This window comes from Colossoma macropomum, unplaced genomic scaffold (assembly GCF_904425465.1).
Source record: "Colossoma macropomum unplaced genomic scaffold, Colossoma_macropomum, whole genome shotgun sequence".
Classification (NCBI taxonomy): domain Eukaryota; kingdom Metazoa; phylum Chordata; class Actinopteri; order Characiformes; family Serrasalmidae; genus Colossoma; species Colossoma macropomum.
Genome location: NW_023494802.1, coordinates 28,683,998 through 28,701,918, shown reverse-complemented (window position 1 = coordinate 28,701,918; position 17,921 = coordinate 28,683,998). Strand labels below are relative to the sequence as shown.

Genomic DNA, 17,921 nt, shown 5'->3' with positions numbered 1-17,921 from the left:
AAAAGTAATAAATAAATTTTATGAAGTTTTTTCCCCACTTATAGCTAAGCCATTGCTTTTGAAATTTTTAATAGGGTCAGATTTGAGCAAATAAGACAAATATATATGTCGTTCAATGTCAAAACACTTAAGACAGTCTGTTTAAGATTATTTGACAACTCAGCATAATCTGAGGCAAGTATGTGATGATAAGGCATGTTTCATTGTTAGCTGTTCATCAGTATATAAAACTGATCATAAGAAGTAACACGAATGCTATATATCAGAAACACTATGCATGTGGTTGAGTGAAAGACTGATGATTTCTGTCCTTTTCTCAGTGCCGTTGTGAGCCAGGGTTCCGGCTGAAACATGATGGGAAGACGTGTGTGGATGTGGATGAGTGCACCACCACCTACCCCTGCTCTCAGCGCTGTTTAAACACACACGGCAGCTTCCACTGCTTCTGCGTGGAAGGCTACATTATGCAAGCTAACGACTCCACTCGCTGCAAGTCTGTGTCCGGTACGTATGGAGCCATGGACGATTATTTATATTTATAATTTATATTTATAATTATATATATATACATCGGCTACAACTGCCGATTATTGTTACAACACTATTACTTGGTTAATCAACTAATTAAACATTTATGCCTTCTTTGGTTCTTCTCACTCTAGCTGTTGACTTCAGCCAGAGAACTTACCCAGAAATTATTGTGACCGGCTGCAATTTCCTTTTTGAGCCCAAAAATATGCCAGACAAAACCATTTGTGAGCCATGACAGTAAACTACTTGAATATTTCAAAACAATAACGATAAATTCACTGGGCTTTTTCAAGTTGGCTAATCATTGTAGCTAAAGTGCATGCAGTAATAGTCAAACTTTCACTTACATACCTGTACACGCACTCTGTCATAGACCATGTGTAATATATACTTTCTTTTTGCTATTCCTGAAGGTCTTATCATGGTGTATTTATTGTCCTGGAGCCTAGAGAGCTTGGTCCTCACTGTTACCCACAATGCCCTCTAGATAAACAGCTGGGGAATGGTTATTGTTAGTGTAGTCTGACTGTACTGGGTGATTATTTCTTTCCGTAGAAGAGGAGCCTTTCCTCATCTTCGCTAACCGCTACTACCTGAGGAAGCTAAACCTGGATGGCAGCAACTACACCCTCATCAAACAGGTAGCAGTGTCTGCTTTTTATACTGCTGCTATTACTCAAAACCACTGATTAACTACTGGACATGCTACTACTGACTGAGGAGATATTTTGTGCTCGGTGTGAATTTTATTGTGTGTGTGAGACAGGGTCTGAATAATGCCGTGGCACTGGACTATCACTACGCTGAGCAGATGATCTACTGGACGGACGTGACCACACAGGGCAGTATGATCCGCCGCATGCACATGAATGGCAGTAACATAGAGGTATGTTAATTTTACGCAATTTGAAACTTTGTTTTAAATTTAAAAAAAAGATGCAGTAAAAATAAGATCTGTTATTACTGGAAGTAGGATTTTGTAGCCAAATCGATCGTGGATTCCTCCTACTCTGCCTGCTCTAGGTGCTGCACCGGACTTCACTGAGTAATCCGGATGGGCTGGCCGTGGACTGGGTTGGCGGTAACCTCTACTGGTGTGACAAAGGCCGTGATACCATTGAGGTGTCTAAGCTGAATGGGGCTTATAGAAGTGTGCTGGTCAACAGTGGCCTGAAGGAACCAAGAGCTGTGGCTGTGGACGTGCGAAATGGGTAAGCAACGTGTGTAAAATGAGGCTTTAATTTGGCCTGAGTGAACCTTATTTTGTAAACCCAATCAATAGCACCAAGTTTGGAAACTGAACTAGCAATGAGTCAAAATTGTTGAATAGTCATAATTTTTGAAAGTCTGAAAAATCTGATGCATTCTTATATTTAGGAAACATGAGATGTCTTAACTCTGTGCTCCACCAGTGGGCAGTGAAGAGCCTTCTTACAGAGTTGCTTATTTGTTTAGCCCAAACTAATAATAATATCCATTTACATAAATAACAAAAATAGAGGTTCACAATTCAGATTGTAGTTGAAATTCTTTACAGTACTTTAAAATGTATTTTTTGATGATGTTCTCTTTGCTCTCTGATATGGGCCTTTACTAGTCTGACTATGTTTTGCTTTTATTTTTCCAGCTATCTGTACTGGTCAGACTGGGGAGATGTCCCTCATATTGGCCGTATTGGAATGGACGGCACTGACCGGCGCATCATCATTAAGGACAAGATCACCTGGCCAAACGGCCTGACTCTGGACTTTATTAATGACCGCATCTACTGGGCCGACGCTCGCGAGGACTACATCGCCTTTGCTAGCTTGGACGGCACCAGCAGACACACTGGTAGGCACTCGGTCTCTCTCTCTTTCACACACAGCATCTCTACAGTATGATTATGGTGTCTAAACATTTCCTAGATGATTGCTTACAGAGGAGAATTGCAAACTTTTAAGGCTGTGTAAACTCCAGAAACTTACGACATGCACAAGCTTCCTATGAAGTCTTTAATTAACAGTAACACACTGACAAAAAAGAAATCTTAGCCCTACAGATGACCTGAGTGTGCCTGTCTCCAGTGTGTGACGTTATAAAGCATTCCCACAGCCTTACAGCCGTACGATTGTGATTCTGATCAGCATGTGAGACTGAGAGGGGGCAGCCGGGCAGCTCCCATTTCCATCTGAATCCCTGATATTAAGAGAGAACACAGACATGCTGGGAATTCTGTTCCTGACGTCTCTAAGAAAGTGTGATAGAATCAGGGCAGCACTGTAGCTATGAGGGAATTCTTAGAGAAATGTGTCAGTGGACTCTTTCAAACAGTGACGGAACACTGGGCCTCATTCACCAGTATCTTACATTTTTATATACAGTTTTATCTTACATTTGTTCTTCGAAAACGTCTTAAGAAAAAGTCTACATCAGATTAATGATGCGTTCTTAAACCTCAGAAGTGTTCGCACCTCTGCTTTTACGTAAGAACAAAACCCAAATATGAAAACATCGGTGAATTTCAGAATTTTAAGAAGAAATTTCTTAAGAATGGTTAGTGAATGAGGCCCATTGTGCTGTTCTGCTGTCCGTTAATTGGGCACCCTGGCCATAATTTAAAAATCTAACCGTTACCATATCTGTCGAAAACATGACTACTCGCCTCCTACAGCAGTGCCACAGTAGTCTTTAAAGTGAGATTTTCCAGTTTCAAGGCTAGGAAAACACCCATTTGATGATGTATCTTGAAGGTATAAGGAACGTCTGAAAAACTACAAGAAACAAGAAACTGTTGCTACTGCCCCTGTCCTCCTCCTCCCCTCCTTCTGTTCCTCTCCTACCCTGGAAGAATGTGGAGGAATCGAGGAGAGGAAAAGATTAATTTATGGTGGCTATTAAAGGGGAAAGTTTCTACATTTGCACAAGTTTCCTCCAACACGTTATCTTCAATTATGCACTCCAAGTCCTTTTCCCACCATAACAGTGGAGGTAGCATCTTCTAAAAAGTTAGCTTGCCATAGACATAGGAGACATAAGCCTCTGAGATTTTCTGTTCTTGTGAAGTGTTATACAGAACTGGAAGGACACCTTAAAAAAGCAGATCTATTCCTTTTAGTTTCTGTTTTATTACCTAGTATTCATGAACAATTAGATAGCAGTCTGTAAAATCTCCACGCAAACACCAATTGCTCCTGTTAGACGTTTGTTTCGAGTCAGCAGGTTTTGTGTTTCTTACAGGAAAATGCAGCAAAATTATTTTCTGTTGTAATCAATGATATAGATGCAGTAGTTAGATTAGGTTGAAAGGTGCTGGAGTATTCCTGGGATATCTGACTGATGCATCTGTGAGTAATTTGACGTGGGTTGGAATACAGTATGTGTTGCTTGGCTGTGTTTTGAGTGTGTGCTGTTCTCCCCGCAGTGCTGAATCATGACATCCCGCACATCTTCGCCATGACTCTGTTTGAGGACTATATCTACTGGACCGACTGGGAGACCAAATCTATCAACAGAGCTCACAAGACCCTGGGTATCAACAAGACCATGCTGATCAGCACCCTGCACAGACCTATGGACATCCACATCTACCATCCATACCGACAGCCTGAGGGTGAGAGGATATATATTTTATTCATGTACATACAGTGTAGTTTTGTCAAACTACAAACTGGTCAGATTCTAGGTTTTGCTGATTTTCTAACATACAACGTGTGGCTAGTGAGAAAGCGATGGCATCTTTTATATTTTATGTTTTATTTTCCAATATGTCAAATTTTAAAAAATAAAAATTGTGCACTAAAATCTGGAGAAAAAATGTCCCTATAGAGCAGTCAAACTGGGGACCTTCCGGGTCAAAGTGCTGTGGATATTAGCATTTACCCTCATCTAACGCTCTGAATTCAGTTCATGAAGGCCTTGCTAATTAGCTGATGAGCTGAATCAGGTGTGTTCAATGCAGCAGTGTGCTGAAGTCTGCATTGTTTTGGCCCGTGAGGACTGGAGCTTGACACATGCTATAGAAGATATGTTAACTTGTTACAAACATTGGTTTTCTTTTTTTTTAATTCTCATTTTCTTAACAATCATTTAAAACCTATGAAGGAGCATAGGACCAGCATTTCAGAGTCATTTTATAAATTTTTTTGCAACCAAATGGGTTTTATTTTATTGACAACATTGATTTTAAACTTTTGAATGTGTATCTATTGTCCAGCTAATCCTCTAAAATAAGGTCTATGACATTAGCAGTGTCTGCCCTGCTACTTTTAAAAGCTTTATACACTAACAAAAGCTACTAAATGCTTTACTGTTAATAATTAGCTTAGCCAATAAAAGAAAATGATTGAATTCAGAACTCTATATTTACAGTTCGCTTTGATGTTGAGTCAGCAAATAGCACAGAGCAGACATAGCTGTAACCATGGTTTCTCTCTCTGTTTGCTGTGTGCAGTGGAGAATCACCCATGTCAGGTGGATAATGGAGGCTGCAGTAACCTCTGTCTGCTCTCTCCTGGAGGCGGCTACAAGTGCGCCTGCCCTACCAATTTCTACCTGGCCGCAGACGGCAAACAGTGCTTGTCTAACTGCACAGCTAGTCAGGTAGGCCTGTGTCCTGTTTGTTGTCTCCTGCAGCCACTACATCTGAACGGCCTTGTGATTAATTATCGTATATTGGAATTCTGTTTGTCTGCAGTTTGTGTGTAAGAATGATAAGTGCATCCCCTTCTGGTGGAAGTGCGACACTGAAGATGACTGTGGCGATCGCTCAGACGAACCTGAAGACTGCCGTGAGTATAGCAGGATAACCAAGGGAGGGGTTATTGTGAGAGACAGAAGGAATTAATGAGTTATTTGCCTGTGTTTAGCTGAGTTTAAGTGTAGGCCGGGGCAGTTCCAGTGTGGCACGGGCATTTGCACCAACCCAGCTTACATCTGTGATGGAGACAATGACTGCCAGGACAACTCGGATGAGGCCAACTGCGGTACGAACCCTACTGACCGACACGCTGGACTTTGCCTAATTGTTCTACTGTTTAAACCCATGCTGTAGCATAATTATGCATGACTCTTTGGGCTAAATAGCCAGTTGTCTCTTACTCTCGATGTAGCACTTTATTTGATTCATGTTATTGAAATGGACAGCTTATTTGAAAATTTAAAAAAATTGCCCATTAAAGAGCAGATAATGTTGTTTATATTGCCAGTTTGGCTAATGATAAAAATCAGCCAAAAAATGTACCCTTCACCAATTTGGCTGAGAAAAATATAAGGGAATCAGAATCATTAAAAAAAAAATTCATGATCGGTGTAAACTGTACCTATGTAAATGTCTGTGTGCTTTGAAAGGTTTCTTTCTGAACGTAAAAAAGCCCATCTGTGTAAAAAAAAATTCTGTTTTTCTGTTGTAGACATCCATGTGTGTCTGCCCAGCCAGTTTAAGTGTACCCACCCAAGTCGCTGCATTCCTGGAATCTTCCGCTGTAATGGCCAGAACAACTGTGGTCAGGGAGAAGATGAGAAAGATTGCCGTGAGTGACTTTTCAGCGCAACTTTCCCTTTCACTCTATCTGAACACTTACTCCAGCCCTCTTAATACAGTTACATAATTTAATAGGATTATTTTTTTTATTTAATAATAATAATAATAATAATAATTTTATTTATATAGCAATTTTCATGCCAGTGGCAGCTCAAAGTGCTTTACAGACAGGTGATAAAACATAGTTATAGAAGAGATCATTAGTACTTAATTAGAATCAGAAGAAAATGAAGAAGATTAAATTACAAGATAAACACCACGAGACATTCAGTTTTAGTTAAATGCTAATTCAAAGAGATACATTTTTAGGTGCTTCTTAAAAAGTGAGCACTGAGCTTGACTGTCTAATAAAAGGTGTCTAATAAAAATTGAGTTCCACAGTTTAGAAGCATAATAACTGAAAGAGGCCTCTCCATGTTTTCTGTATTTTACAGAGGGTATCTGTAGAAGGCCACTATCTGCAGATCTTAGATTGCGTGCCGGAACATAAACAGACAGATACTCTGTGATGTAAGCAGGTGCTAGGTTGTTTTGAGCTTTAAAGACTAGTAGCAGAACCTTGAAATCTATCCTGAATGATACAGGCAGCCAGTGCAGTTCTTTCAAAACAGGAGTGATGTGATCTCTCTTTTTTGTTTTTGTTAGGATGCGCGCTGCTGCATTTTGTACAAGTTGTAAGGGATGTGTAGTTTTCTTAGGAAGTCCAGCAAGCAGAGCATTTGAGTAGTCAAGTCTGCTTGTAACAAATGCATGAACAAGTTTCTCTGCGTCGCTCTGAGATAGAAAAGGCTGAACTTTAGCGATATTTCTTAAATGATAAAAAGCTACTTTAGTGACCGTGTTTACATGTGGGGTAAAACAGAGCTCAGAGTCTAAGATCACACCCAGGTTTCGTACTTCAGGTTTGGTAGATGAAGCTAAAGAACAAAGTTTCTCAAACATCATTTTTCTTTGAGTTGAATAACATTTTACTTACTTCCATGTGTAATATGTAAACTTTTCTAGCTGGCTATATCTGTTCATACATTTTGACAGACGAATCACTGAGATCAGCCTAAATATTTTGGTATTTTTGGTGTTTTATTTTTGCAAATAATTATCACAACTTTGTAATAATATATTTAAAATAGTTGTTTTGTTAAATGTCTATACATTAGAATGATGTTTTTCATAAAAAAAAATAGAAGACCACCAACAGCACCCTAGCAGTACCATTGCAGCCCACCGGGGGACCGGCCCTACGAGTTGAAAAACGCTGATCTAGTTACTTGGCTGTATTGATGTTTTAATGTGTCCTGCGTTGTACTGACTGACAGTGCATATTCTGTGATGGTGTTATAGCGGAGGTGACCTGCGCTCCAAACCAGTTCCAGTGCGTCATCACTAAGCGCTGCATTCCTCGCGTTTGGATGTGTGACCGTGACAACGACTGTGTGGATGGCTCTGATGAACCAGCCAACTGCAGTAAGACCCTGTCTTACAAACCCTTCTTTTCTTCCTTTCCTTTAAGACCCTTTTTCTGCCTCTTTCTGTCAACCTGCTCTGTTTCAGGCTTTCTGATCCTTATAATCCACTATCTGTTTCCTGTTTCCGTCTGGCGTCTTCAGCACAAACATTATAATAATGACTGGGTACAAAAATTTGGGTCTGAAACCAAATCATTTATAATACTGAAAACTGAAATGTATATCGAAAGAAAAAAAAAAACAGGTAACACTTTGCTGAAGGGCAGCATTCATAAAGGCTACATGACACATAAGCCTTTCAGCTGCCATAAATGAAGGCTTTTTCCAAAAAGCATGAGGTGTCATTAAGGCTGCTTTTGCCTATTTTGATGTCATTTCATTGACAGTTGTTTGAATTCTCCTTTATAAATGTTTATTATGTTTTATTTCGTAAAAGGTTTATGTAGGTGTTGTGAACACTGCCCTTATGAACGCTACCTTTCAGTAAACTTTGACCAAATTTTAGTACACCTGTTTTTTGGACACACAGCACATCACAGATTAGTTAGATTATTTAGAATTTTAATCAGTGTAACTTGAAAAATAATGGTTCAGGATAGCTCCAAATCTGTTAGGGTATTCTGTATTGGGGTAGGCAATATGGCAAAGATATTATACCACGGTACTTGACATTTTCACGATACATGATATATATCACAGTGTTCAGTTTTTCAGATTTGATAGTTTGGACAGACAAAATAAAACCTGTACCTGTACTACCACCACTTTGTAGTGAAACGTAGTTGGTCAGTAAGGGAAATGCACAATATGCTCAGAAAAGCAGTATTGTGACACAATTTATCATGATAATGATAAAATATTGTTATATTTCCCACCCTTGTGCTGTATAAACAAAAAAAGATTTAAAGTTCAGCTTGTCTTTTTAAAATTAGATAGCAGTTCCAGATACCGTTTGCCATTTTCACAGAGAGTTGACTTAAACACACCACACAGAAATCAAAGTACCAAGATGACAATATCAGTATATCGCTATCAGTAACGAAACGTTCTTCCTGACCCTGCAGCACTGCTGAAGCACTGAAGTCATGGACATGTGACTTGTTTTCACCTCTTTGTTTTCTCCTCCCACTGCAGCTCAAATGACATGTGGAGTTGATGAGTTCCGCTGTAAGGACTCAGGCCGCTGTATCCCCGCACGCTGGAAGTGTGACGGCGAGGATGACTGTGGTGACGCCTCAGATGAGCCCAAAGAGGAGTGTGGTACGCTAACAGAGACCGAATGCTGAAGTGCCTCACTCAACTCTGTTTTCAGCTCTGTTAATATAATATGTTTCATGAGTTTGATGTCTGTATCTTCATGTCTCTTTGACTGTGTTTGACAGATGAGAGAACTTGCGAGCCGTATCAGTTCCGCTGCAAGAACAACCGCTGTGTCCCAGGCCGCTGGAAGTGCGACTACGACAACGACTGCGGAGACAATTCGGACGAGGAGGAGTGCGGTAAGCATCTCTGTCGCTGTTTGCTGAAGATTGGTGCAGACTTCTGCTGCTCTTAAAGTGATAGCTCTGCAAACCTGTACCTCATTTAACATATCTTGGCAGAATGACTACATGAGCCATATATGTCTGGTGTCTGAAGTTTGCTTCTTTGGTTTTGCACTGGAGCTGCGAGGCTAATGTAGCATATAATCATGGCAGCTTATATTATTACTGCCTCAGACACATTAAGTAATCTCTAGACTTGCTCATGGTTTAATCCTGTATGATATAACAATACAAAATGTACTTTGCATAACTGTAATAATTCTATACAAAACAGTAGTAGCAGCTTCTGTACATACCTTACTGTCCATACATTTGTAGATTTTACACGTCTTAGAGTGCAGATATAACATAAGAGATCTTAGCCAGTCAAGTACAGTTTCTCACATATTACCATTGTGTGACTTTTAAACAAGTCTAATCAGTTACTTTGAATATGTCGCTTAAAAAAAAAGATAATTTGTTAATTTGTTGAGATTTACGCTCATCAGTTTCCTGACCTGTGATGAGGCAAGTGTATTAAGACTATAGACATACCGCAACATGTGTATGTAGCTCCAAAGGTTTTACTAGTCTGTTGTTTGATACTTATTATAAATAATACAGATTACATATTGACATTTTTTTGTTGTTTTCTTTGGTTTTCCTGTTTAATTTTACTTTGATTTAGCACTAAAACTTCATAGTTTCATAAACATAAAATAGTTAGGAGAATTGCAAAAATAAACGTATATACCTTTGGATTATATAGTCTTCCATTTCAGGCTGAAAATGTTTATGTACGTTTAGTGTTTTTTGTCTCATTCCAGTTACTGCATTACCTCATGGTCTCCAGCAAGTCAAAACGTAGTCAAACCACTGAAAATAATACCTAGTCATGCAATGAAAATTGAAAACCAGTTAGGTTCCACTTTTGTCACCTTAATACTTTGATTAAATTTGCAAATGTTAGATTGGTATATAAATGCTTACATAATCAAGCTCCACAGGAGGTAGCTGAATCACTTCTTTGACTAAGACACACTTCCTCATGGACCCTGAACTTCATTTGCTTAATGATGACTCAAGATTCTCCATCACGGAAAGATCCTGAAAAATATGGCTGGCTGGCTTAACTGAAGCAAAAAAAGTCCTTGTCCAGCGTTGGCCGCCACCTCATAACCTGTCCACGCATTCATTTCTGGCTCCATACCTGATTGGGCATTCTCTGTCTGGATCTGTCATCCGTAAGAATTAGCAGTGCAACCCCTAGAACTCTTCATACATGGAATCATGGAATATCCAAAGTGAAGTCCCTCTTGCTTGCTTAACTGTGTGATGCGTTTAGGTTGTGAATGGTGGAACCCAATTTTCCTGTGTTCTGTAGTGCAAGTATGTTAATTTTCAGTTGATAAGTCCCATGTGGGTGTGAATCATAGTCGGGACAGGGTGTTTATTTGGCTTTTATTTAAATGAAAAATAATAAAAAAAATATTAATCACAAAAAATAATAAGTACTAACTGCACTCTGAAAGGGCTTGACTTTTGGTGTTGGGGGGGTGGAGGTGGGGGTAGTAATATAGTGATAGAAAACAAACACTGAAAGCTCCAAACTGAAATTGATGAGATTTTGTTGTTGCTAATGGGGACATTCACACAACTCTTTTTCTTCACGATTCAAACAAGTTGTTTAATTATTTGCTTGGTACTGGTTTTGTAGGGTTTATGTGGCACCGAAATGAAAAACGGGGAGACAATATATGCAGTTTACACAATGCTAATTGATGCAGTATAAGGCTTCCTTTTCTTGTAAGCTGCATTTGTAGCTCCAGTACAAAACTAAAGAAGCAAACTTCAGATACCAAACACAATTACATTTTGCTAAACTGTCGCTTTGACAGCTGTCGTTAGTGGGCAGACATAGCCCTGATATCAGGACTGAAGTTGGTGGCTTTATAATGGTTTTGTGCTTATTCTTTATGTATGTCAGAACTGTAGAAGAGACGTGGGTGTTTATTTCCAAGTACGACACGTGTGACTGTGTGTGTGCGTGTGTGTGTGTGTGCATGTGTGCATATCACATCCACTTGCTTTGCACTGTTTCATGACATTGCCCACATTGCTCATGAATGCCGATCACTTCATCTTATGTTTGTTCTTCATTTCACACTGACATGGTGGCTTGACTCAGAGGTAGGTCACTCCTCCCATCCCAGCCTCTCCTCCACTCCCTTCGTTATCTCCTCTTTACCCTCGCGTGATCTTTCTCCCATCATGCCATTCTTCTCACTCAGTGTTTGTGACAGAAGCTGCCAATTTCAGCACCTGTCCCTCTAGTGGTGGAATGGTTTATGCCTACAAATGAGATGCTCCAGATGTTTTTTAGACTTCTTGCAGTTCAGTGTGATTGATTCTGTTTTTCCAGCTGAGATGTTTTAGTCAATGATTTAGTCCACTTTGAGTACTTTTTGTCCAGAATATTTGTGTCCATTCTAATAAAATCAGCTTTGATTGTGAAAGTACATCTTCCACAATCCCACCCCCACTCTCTTTCATTGGCCTTTCCCCTGTGTTAAACCCTTTAAGTTAGTTCCCTTATATTGTGAGCCCCTGTTATCTATTCCCTTGAATGTAAAACGTCCTGGTTTTGGTATAGTGGATATGCTGGAGTGTCTCAGTTCCAGGCTGAAGGACTGTGTGTCTGTTTGTCCTGCAGTGCCACGTCAGTGTTCAGAGAGCGAGTTTGCCTGCACTAATGGCCGCTGCATTGCTGGGAGGTGGAAGTGTGATGGAGATCACGACTGCGCTGATGGATCTGATGAGGTACTGGATTGGAAGCCAAAGGGTTATTCTCACGAACGTGACAATGGAAAGAACCTGAAACAATTAAAATAAGTACAGCTTAATGTTTTCTTTGCAAATACAAAGAGTGATCCCTTTTTTTATTTTGAATTGTGTGTTTGTGATGGTGCAGAATGGCTGTGATCTGAAGTGTGAAGTAGATCAGTTCCAGTGTAAAAACGGCCATTGCATCCCCCTGCGCTGGCGCTGCGACGCTGATGCTGACTGCATGGACGGCAGTGATGAGGAGAGGTGTGATGTCGCAGGTGGGTGTCTCTACGAGTGCACTTTTATGCTTGAGTCTATTCATGGGCTACACCAAAAAGCAAGACAAAATATGTTGAAATCAGGGCTCAGACAATAAGAATATTTTGTCACCAACACTGATAATTACCACTTGTGAGATATGACTCAACTGTCAAATTCCTTGAGCTCAAACAGTCTAAAAAATAAATGTAGTTTAAATGTAAAAGAGGTTACTTATAACTTCCCCATAAGCTTAGTCCTAAGTCCAGTAAATAATGTGAACTCTTGCAAGGTTAAAACATATGGTCTGTACATGTAAAATACATGGTCTTGCAGTTGCTGAAAAATCCATGGAACCTTAATATCTGCTAATTTGGTCAGTCAAATAATGTCAGTCAGGCCCTACGTGATGTGTGAACTGTAGGAAGTAGAAAGCTCACCCTCTTGAGCTGTGTAGGAGACTGAAATATCTCATATTGGTTTCCTCCCTCAGTGGAGCGCCTCTGTCCCACTGACGAGTTCCAGTGCAACAACACTCTGTGTAAGCCTCTGGCCTGGAAGTGCGACGGTGAAGACGACTGTGGGGATAACTCTGATGAGAACACAGAGGAGTGCCGTGAGTTAACTCCCTTGAAATAAGCATGAGATTCTGTGAACTGCTGGAGCAAGGGATGTCCTGATCAGGTCTTCCACCAATCCTGATCTGATATTTGTATTTTTGTAGATAATATAGCTGCACAGAGCATTTTTAGCTTTAAAGACTTTAAACATTTGCTACTTCAGTACATTCAAAGTATTGTACATAAGAATATACAGAATGTTAAGATACAGGGCAAATTCCAACAAATTATTGTAAAAATAAAATGGGTAATGAATAAAGCAATACAAATAAAATAATACAAAATGTTAAGAATTCAAAACGCTGTCCTAAAAAAAAGTATGTTTTAAGTCTTGGTATAAAGACAGTAACAGATGAGACACTCCTACTGTTTTGGGGTAGGTTGTTGGAGTGGCAACCACAAAAGCATGGTCACCCTTATGCTTTAACTGAGACCACAGAACAGCCAAAAGTAACAACCTCAGATACGTAGGAGCAAAGTAAGAGTGAAGCATGTAGGAAGGGCCTGGCCCAGTTAAAAGCTATTGAAAGAACCTTAAATTGGATCCTGTAATGAACAAGGAGCCAAAGCATGAGGCAAATACCCTGTTCTTGGTGCCTGTCTAGTAGCTGCATTTTGAACTAACTGAAGGCAAACTAATGAGAACTTAAGTCCTACGTGCAAAGAATTGCTTAAGACGGGATTAGATAGAAGCATGATGATTTTTCCAGATCTTAAAAGTAGAGAAATTACTTGGTTTTGTTTACCAATGTTCAGGGCTTCTAAATTCAACTGTTGACCAAATCTGTTGTCAACAAACATCAAGATCCTTAACAAGCGGCTTAACATACTGTCGGAGTGCTCGTAGGTAATTTAATGAGCTGAATTTGGAAGGGCCAAAAATCATGATATGTGTTTTTTTTCCCCCTTAACTTAGTTGTAGAAAATTGTTGGCCATTCAGCTTTTAATATTTTTCAAACACTCACTGAGAGACGCATTGTGTTGGGCTGTAGAGGGAGACACAGTTGGGTGTTGTTGGCATAATAATAATATAATCAAATATGACATAAATCAAGCAAAATACAACATAAGGAGCATTAAGAAATACATATAATAATTACTAATTAGAATATTAAATGCTATGGAGAAATATATTCTGATTAATCTTTTGACTATATCATCCAACCTTACCTCAGTAAATGCCATTACCAGTCTTTCAGTTCAGACATCCTTGGCCAAAACTATGGGAGGGAACAAAAACATTTTTAACAGCTGCAGTAGGGAGCTCAGCCCAGATGTTCTTTTGCCGTGCAGGGAAGTTTGTGTGTCCACCCACCAGAAACTTCCGCTGTCAGAACGATCGCGTGTGTTTGTGGAGCGGCAAGCGTTGTGATGGCGTCAATCACTGCGGGGACCACTCAGATGAGCTCAACTGTGGTGAGTTGTTTTTTCTTGAGCTGGCTGTGCTTGTTTAGTTCAGTGGGCTTTGTTCCCACTGAAGCAAAATTCAATGTGGGATTCAAATCTGTGTTTGAACAGATGAGCGAGTCAGCAAGTGTGGGAAGGACCAGTTCCAGTGTAGCAACGGCAAGTGCATCAGCTCCACCCTGCGTTGCAACTTCTTCAACGACTGTGAAGACTATGGCTCAGACGAGATTGGCTGCAAGCTGGGTGAGCTGCTGTTAGCTTCTGTATTCTCAAGTGCACAGTCTGGGTGAATGGATCGCTGTCATTCATAGATCTCCAAGTGCTGTCTGTTTACTGCTTACTGATTTGAGGTTATTTATGTACCCCAAGATCGGTCAGTTTGGTGTCTAAAGTTTGCTTCTTTAGTTTTTCAATGTAGCTAATGAAGCTACACTATGTGTCCAAAAGTATGCAGACACTCGTTCTAATTAGTGATGTCTGATTCATGGATAAGTTGTTCTTTTGGGCCAATTTTTTTAATCAATAGGTCGAACTGATTCAAAAGTTCACCTGAATCGAATGTTTCTGAAGCATCTTTGCAAGGTTTACATCTGCATTAGTTGCAAATTCATTCTAGTAACATGCAAACAACACTTTTGGGTGAATTGGAGATGGATTTGTGATCCAGAACTCATTATCCGACATCAGTACCTGACCTCACTAATGCTGTTTTGAGTGAATGCACTCAAATCCTCACAGTGATGTTCCAGTACCTCATGTAAAGCTTTCACAGAGGAGTAGAGGCTTTTACTACAGCAAAAGGGGGGCACACTTTATACCTTTGAATTGAAAGAAAAGTGTCTACAATATTTCGGACATTTTGGTACCATAATGAGTAATGACATGCAGTTATATATAGAAATGGACAAAAATATGTTGCATATCTAACAACGATTGTAGCAGCTATCTTTAGGACTGAATTGTGACTGTATTTTTGTCTGTTTCTGTAGAAAAGTGTCATACTGTGTCAAATTGAGATTACAAACAAAACAATGCTTGGGAGGGGAAGCTTTTATTACTTCTTAGCATTAGCATATCAGGGCTTAACTAAAGAAACAAGGTTGGAACAATGAAGAATTGCCTTGGCATAAATGCATTTTTTGTGTGCGCACTTGCAGACACCATGCTGAACGACTGCAAGAGTAATAAGTCTCTGTGCGGAGAGACCGAAGAGGTTCACTGTGTGACAAACAACACAGATTCCTTCTGCTCCTGCAAGCCAGGCTTCCAGAGTAACGGCTTCAACAACTGTGAAGGTACAAACCCTCCTCCTTCCACAACTTGTACACTGTGTGCCAGGGAGTTAGAAGGGACTTAAATCCTGGGAAAACAAATTTCTTTTACTTCTTGAAATAAAGGGGTTTGAAGCAATTTGTAAACATGGATAAAGTTTCAAAACATGTCAGTCACTTCCCAGTCCGTGCTGCATATACATGTAATCTAAGCTGCAAGATCAGCCCATTTTGAATTCATTGTTTCTGTGAAGTGATGTCACGAGAACTCGCTTACATATATCTACCAATCCAGCCTACAGCAGTTTAGCTCCACCATTCATATTGAAGTTCTAAGGAGTGTTTCAGCCTTGAGTCTTTAAATAGACTCAGTACAGGGCAGCCAATCAGACAAGAGGTTATTTATCAGTCTTAAAAAAAATTATTACATAAAACTGCATATATATTGTAAGTGGAACTCAAGGGGAAAATGTTGGAATACAAAAAAAAATATTTATAGTGTTGTGTGGTGTCAATTTTACTGGATCTTGTCTTTTCAGACAAAAACGAGTGCAGGCAGTTTGGTGTGTGTTCTCATATCTGTAACAACACAAAAGGCTCATACAAGTGCAGCTGCCACAAACATTTTGTCAAGGTCAACGACACCTGCAAAACTGATGGTAAGTGCTTCCTTTGTGGATTACCGTTTTAGTAGTGAAACTAGACTGGATAAAGTTGACAAGACTGAGTCAAAAGCTAAAACGCACATAACCTATACTTATATAGATCTCAGATTCAAATAGCTTTATTGGCACAAATTATTCAACAAGTAGTTTTGGCAAAGCAGTGAATGGAATTCTTGAATGTTGACAAGAACGGTGCCACATGCAAGCTACCACTGCTGTGCATTGAATTGACCTAATAAGACTGAAGACCTCAACAAAATACCCCACACAGACCAGTGAGCTTGTCAAATGTGGTAGTTAAGTGGCTTTGGTAGTAGGAGGCTACAGTTTGATTAGATTATGTTGTTTTATAATAGTGTGGGCAATAAGATTATAGTCATTGTGATAATTTGTGTCCTGATCATACTGTGGATATCTTCAGTACTTAAAAAACATCAACTACATGTTACATGCATAAATAGCTATTTAATTGGATTTAGCGCAGTGCCGTATATGGAACGTTGAGTAAAAATCATTGTATTCACTGATTTAAATAGTAATTTAAAATGAAACTCTTTTTCATCTGTTCCATCTTATTAAGCCCTATAAAGAGAAAACACTTTGAATGTGTATTGAGGAAATGTTTTGTATCTTGATATCTTTTTTTTCTGGATCGCCTAATATTCCCATATTAGTGTGGGAAGTAAATGTTTAATAAACAAATGTACATGATGAGCAAATTGTATTCCGTTTCTATGTATCCTGTGCTGCAGTGATTGCATGTTCTTCTCACTGTCACACTCACTTTCTGTGTCTGTCAGATCTGAACGTTAACAGCAGGAAGGTGCTCTACATCGCTGACGATAATGAAATCCGCAGTCTGGACCTCGGTATGCCCAACTGGGCGTATGAGCAGACCTTCCAGGGTGACGTCAACGTGCGCATTGACGCTATGGACCTGCATGTCAAGACCAACCGCATTTACTGGACTAACTGGCACACCAGCGGCATCTCATCCTTCCAGCTGCCATCCCTATCCTCATCATCTGGATCCTCACCCAACTCCCACCGCAGCAAGAGGCAGAGCGAGGGATCTGTCACTAACCTCGAAGTATGCAGTCCATGCTTAACCTTTTCACAACACAAAGCTCTGTTCTGCTGAAACAAGTTTTCCAAATTTAAAAACTAATCGTCAGATTCATAAACATGATGTGAACATACAGTTCTGTGCAAATGTCTGCGGACGAAATTAGATTTAAAGCTGTTTATTTGGTCAGTGAGCAATTATTGCTGTTAGCTTTTTCAGCTTAACCATTTCCAAAGCTCTTATCCATGCAGCCCAGTATTTAGGGTTGCCGTCGAACTCCAAACCCAACAGAGCATACCTAAACCTGTAAGAGAAATGTTTAATTTTACAGTAAGTTGGCCTGATATAATAAAAAAAATAATTTGGAAAGCTATTAGAACCTGCGTTTGTGTTATGAAATAGAATTTTACTGTTTGTGAATATTCTAATGCTATACTCTTTTACAAACATTGACAAAAATTTAGTTGTTTTGTGTTGTTTTGTTTTTTTTTACTTTTTATTTTAAGTTGTTGCAGTGTCATACCTAAAGCACATCTTTCCTCTCTTGAAGATTCCAGGTCTGAAGACACCCAGAGGCATTGCAGTGGACTGGGTTGCCGGAAACCTTTACTGGACAGACTCTGGCCGCGATGTCATTGAAGTAGCCCAGATATCCGGCCAGAACAGGAAGACCCTGATCTCAGGCATGATTGATGAGCCCTATGCCATTGTGGTGGATCCTCCCAGAGGGTGAGATGTCATTTATAATCTCTGCTAGCTGGTTAAT

The 17,921-nt window shown here is 39.7% G+C and overlaps 1 protein-coding gene across 1 annotated transcript in view; it reads left to right on the top strand.

Moving 5' to 3' along the window:
- lrp1ab (low density lipoprotein receptor-related protein 1Ab) overlaps nt 1-17,921 on the top strand; it is a 194,676-nt gene that overhangs the window by 166,090 nt on the left and 10,665 nt on the right. The window contains exons 56-77 of the mRNA XM_036591878.1: nt 321-504; nt 1,087-1,172; nt 1,298-1,417; nt 1,555-1,742; nt 2,159-2,364; nt 3,935-4,123; nt 4,964-5,112; nt 5,207-5,300; nt 5,379-5,495; nt 5,922-6,041; nt 7,394-7,516; nt 8,653-8,778; nt 8,901-9,017; nt 11,755-11,861; nt 12,013-12,145; nt 12,619-12,741; nt 14,040-14,162; nt 14,265-14,396; nt 15,311-15,448; nt 15,964-16,083; nt 16,890-17,179; nt 17,706-17,884. Of these exons, the coding sequence (XP_036447771.1) occupies nt 321-504; nt 1,087-1,172; nt 1,298-1,417; nt 1,555-1,742; nt 2,159-2,364; nt 3,935-4,123; nt 4,964-5,112; nt 5,207-5,300; nt 5,379-5,495; nt 5,922-6,041; nt 7,394-7,516; nt 8,653-8,778; nt 8,901-9,017; nt 11,755-11,861; nt 12,013-12,145; nt 12,619-12,741; nt 14,040-14,162; nt 14,265-14,396; nt 15,311-15,448; nt 15,964-16,083; nt 16,890-17,179; nt 17,706-17,884 (3,164 nt within the window). The remainder of the gene's footprint in view (nt 1-320; nt 505-1,086; nt 1,173-1,297; nt 1,418-1,554; nt 1,743-2,158; nt 2,365-3,934; nt 4,124-4,963; nt 5,113-5,206; nt 5,301-5,378; nt 5,496-5,921; nt 6,042-7,393; nt 7,517-8,652; nt 8,779-8,900; nt 9,018-11,754; nt 11,862-12,012; nt 12,146-12,618; nt 12,742-14,039; nt 14,163-14,264; nt 14,397-15,310; nt 15,449-15,963; nt 16,084-16,889; nt 17,180-17,705; nt 17,885-17,921) is intronic.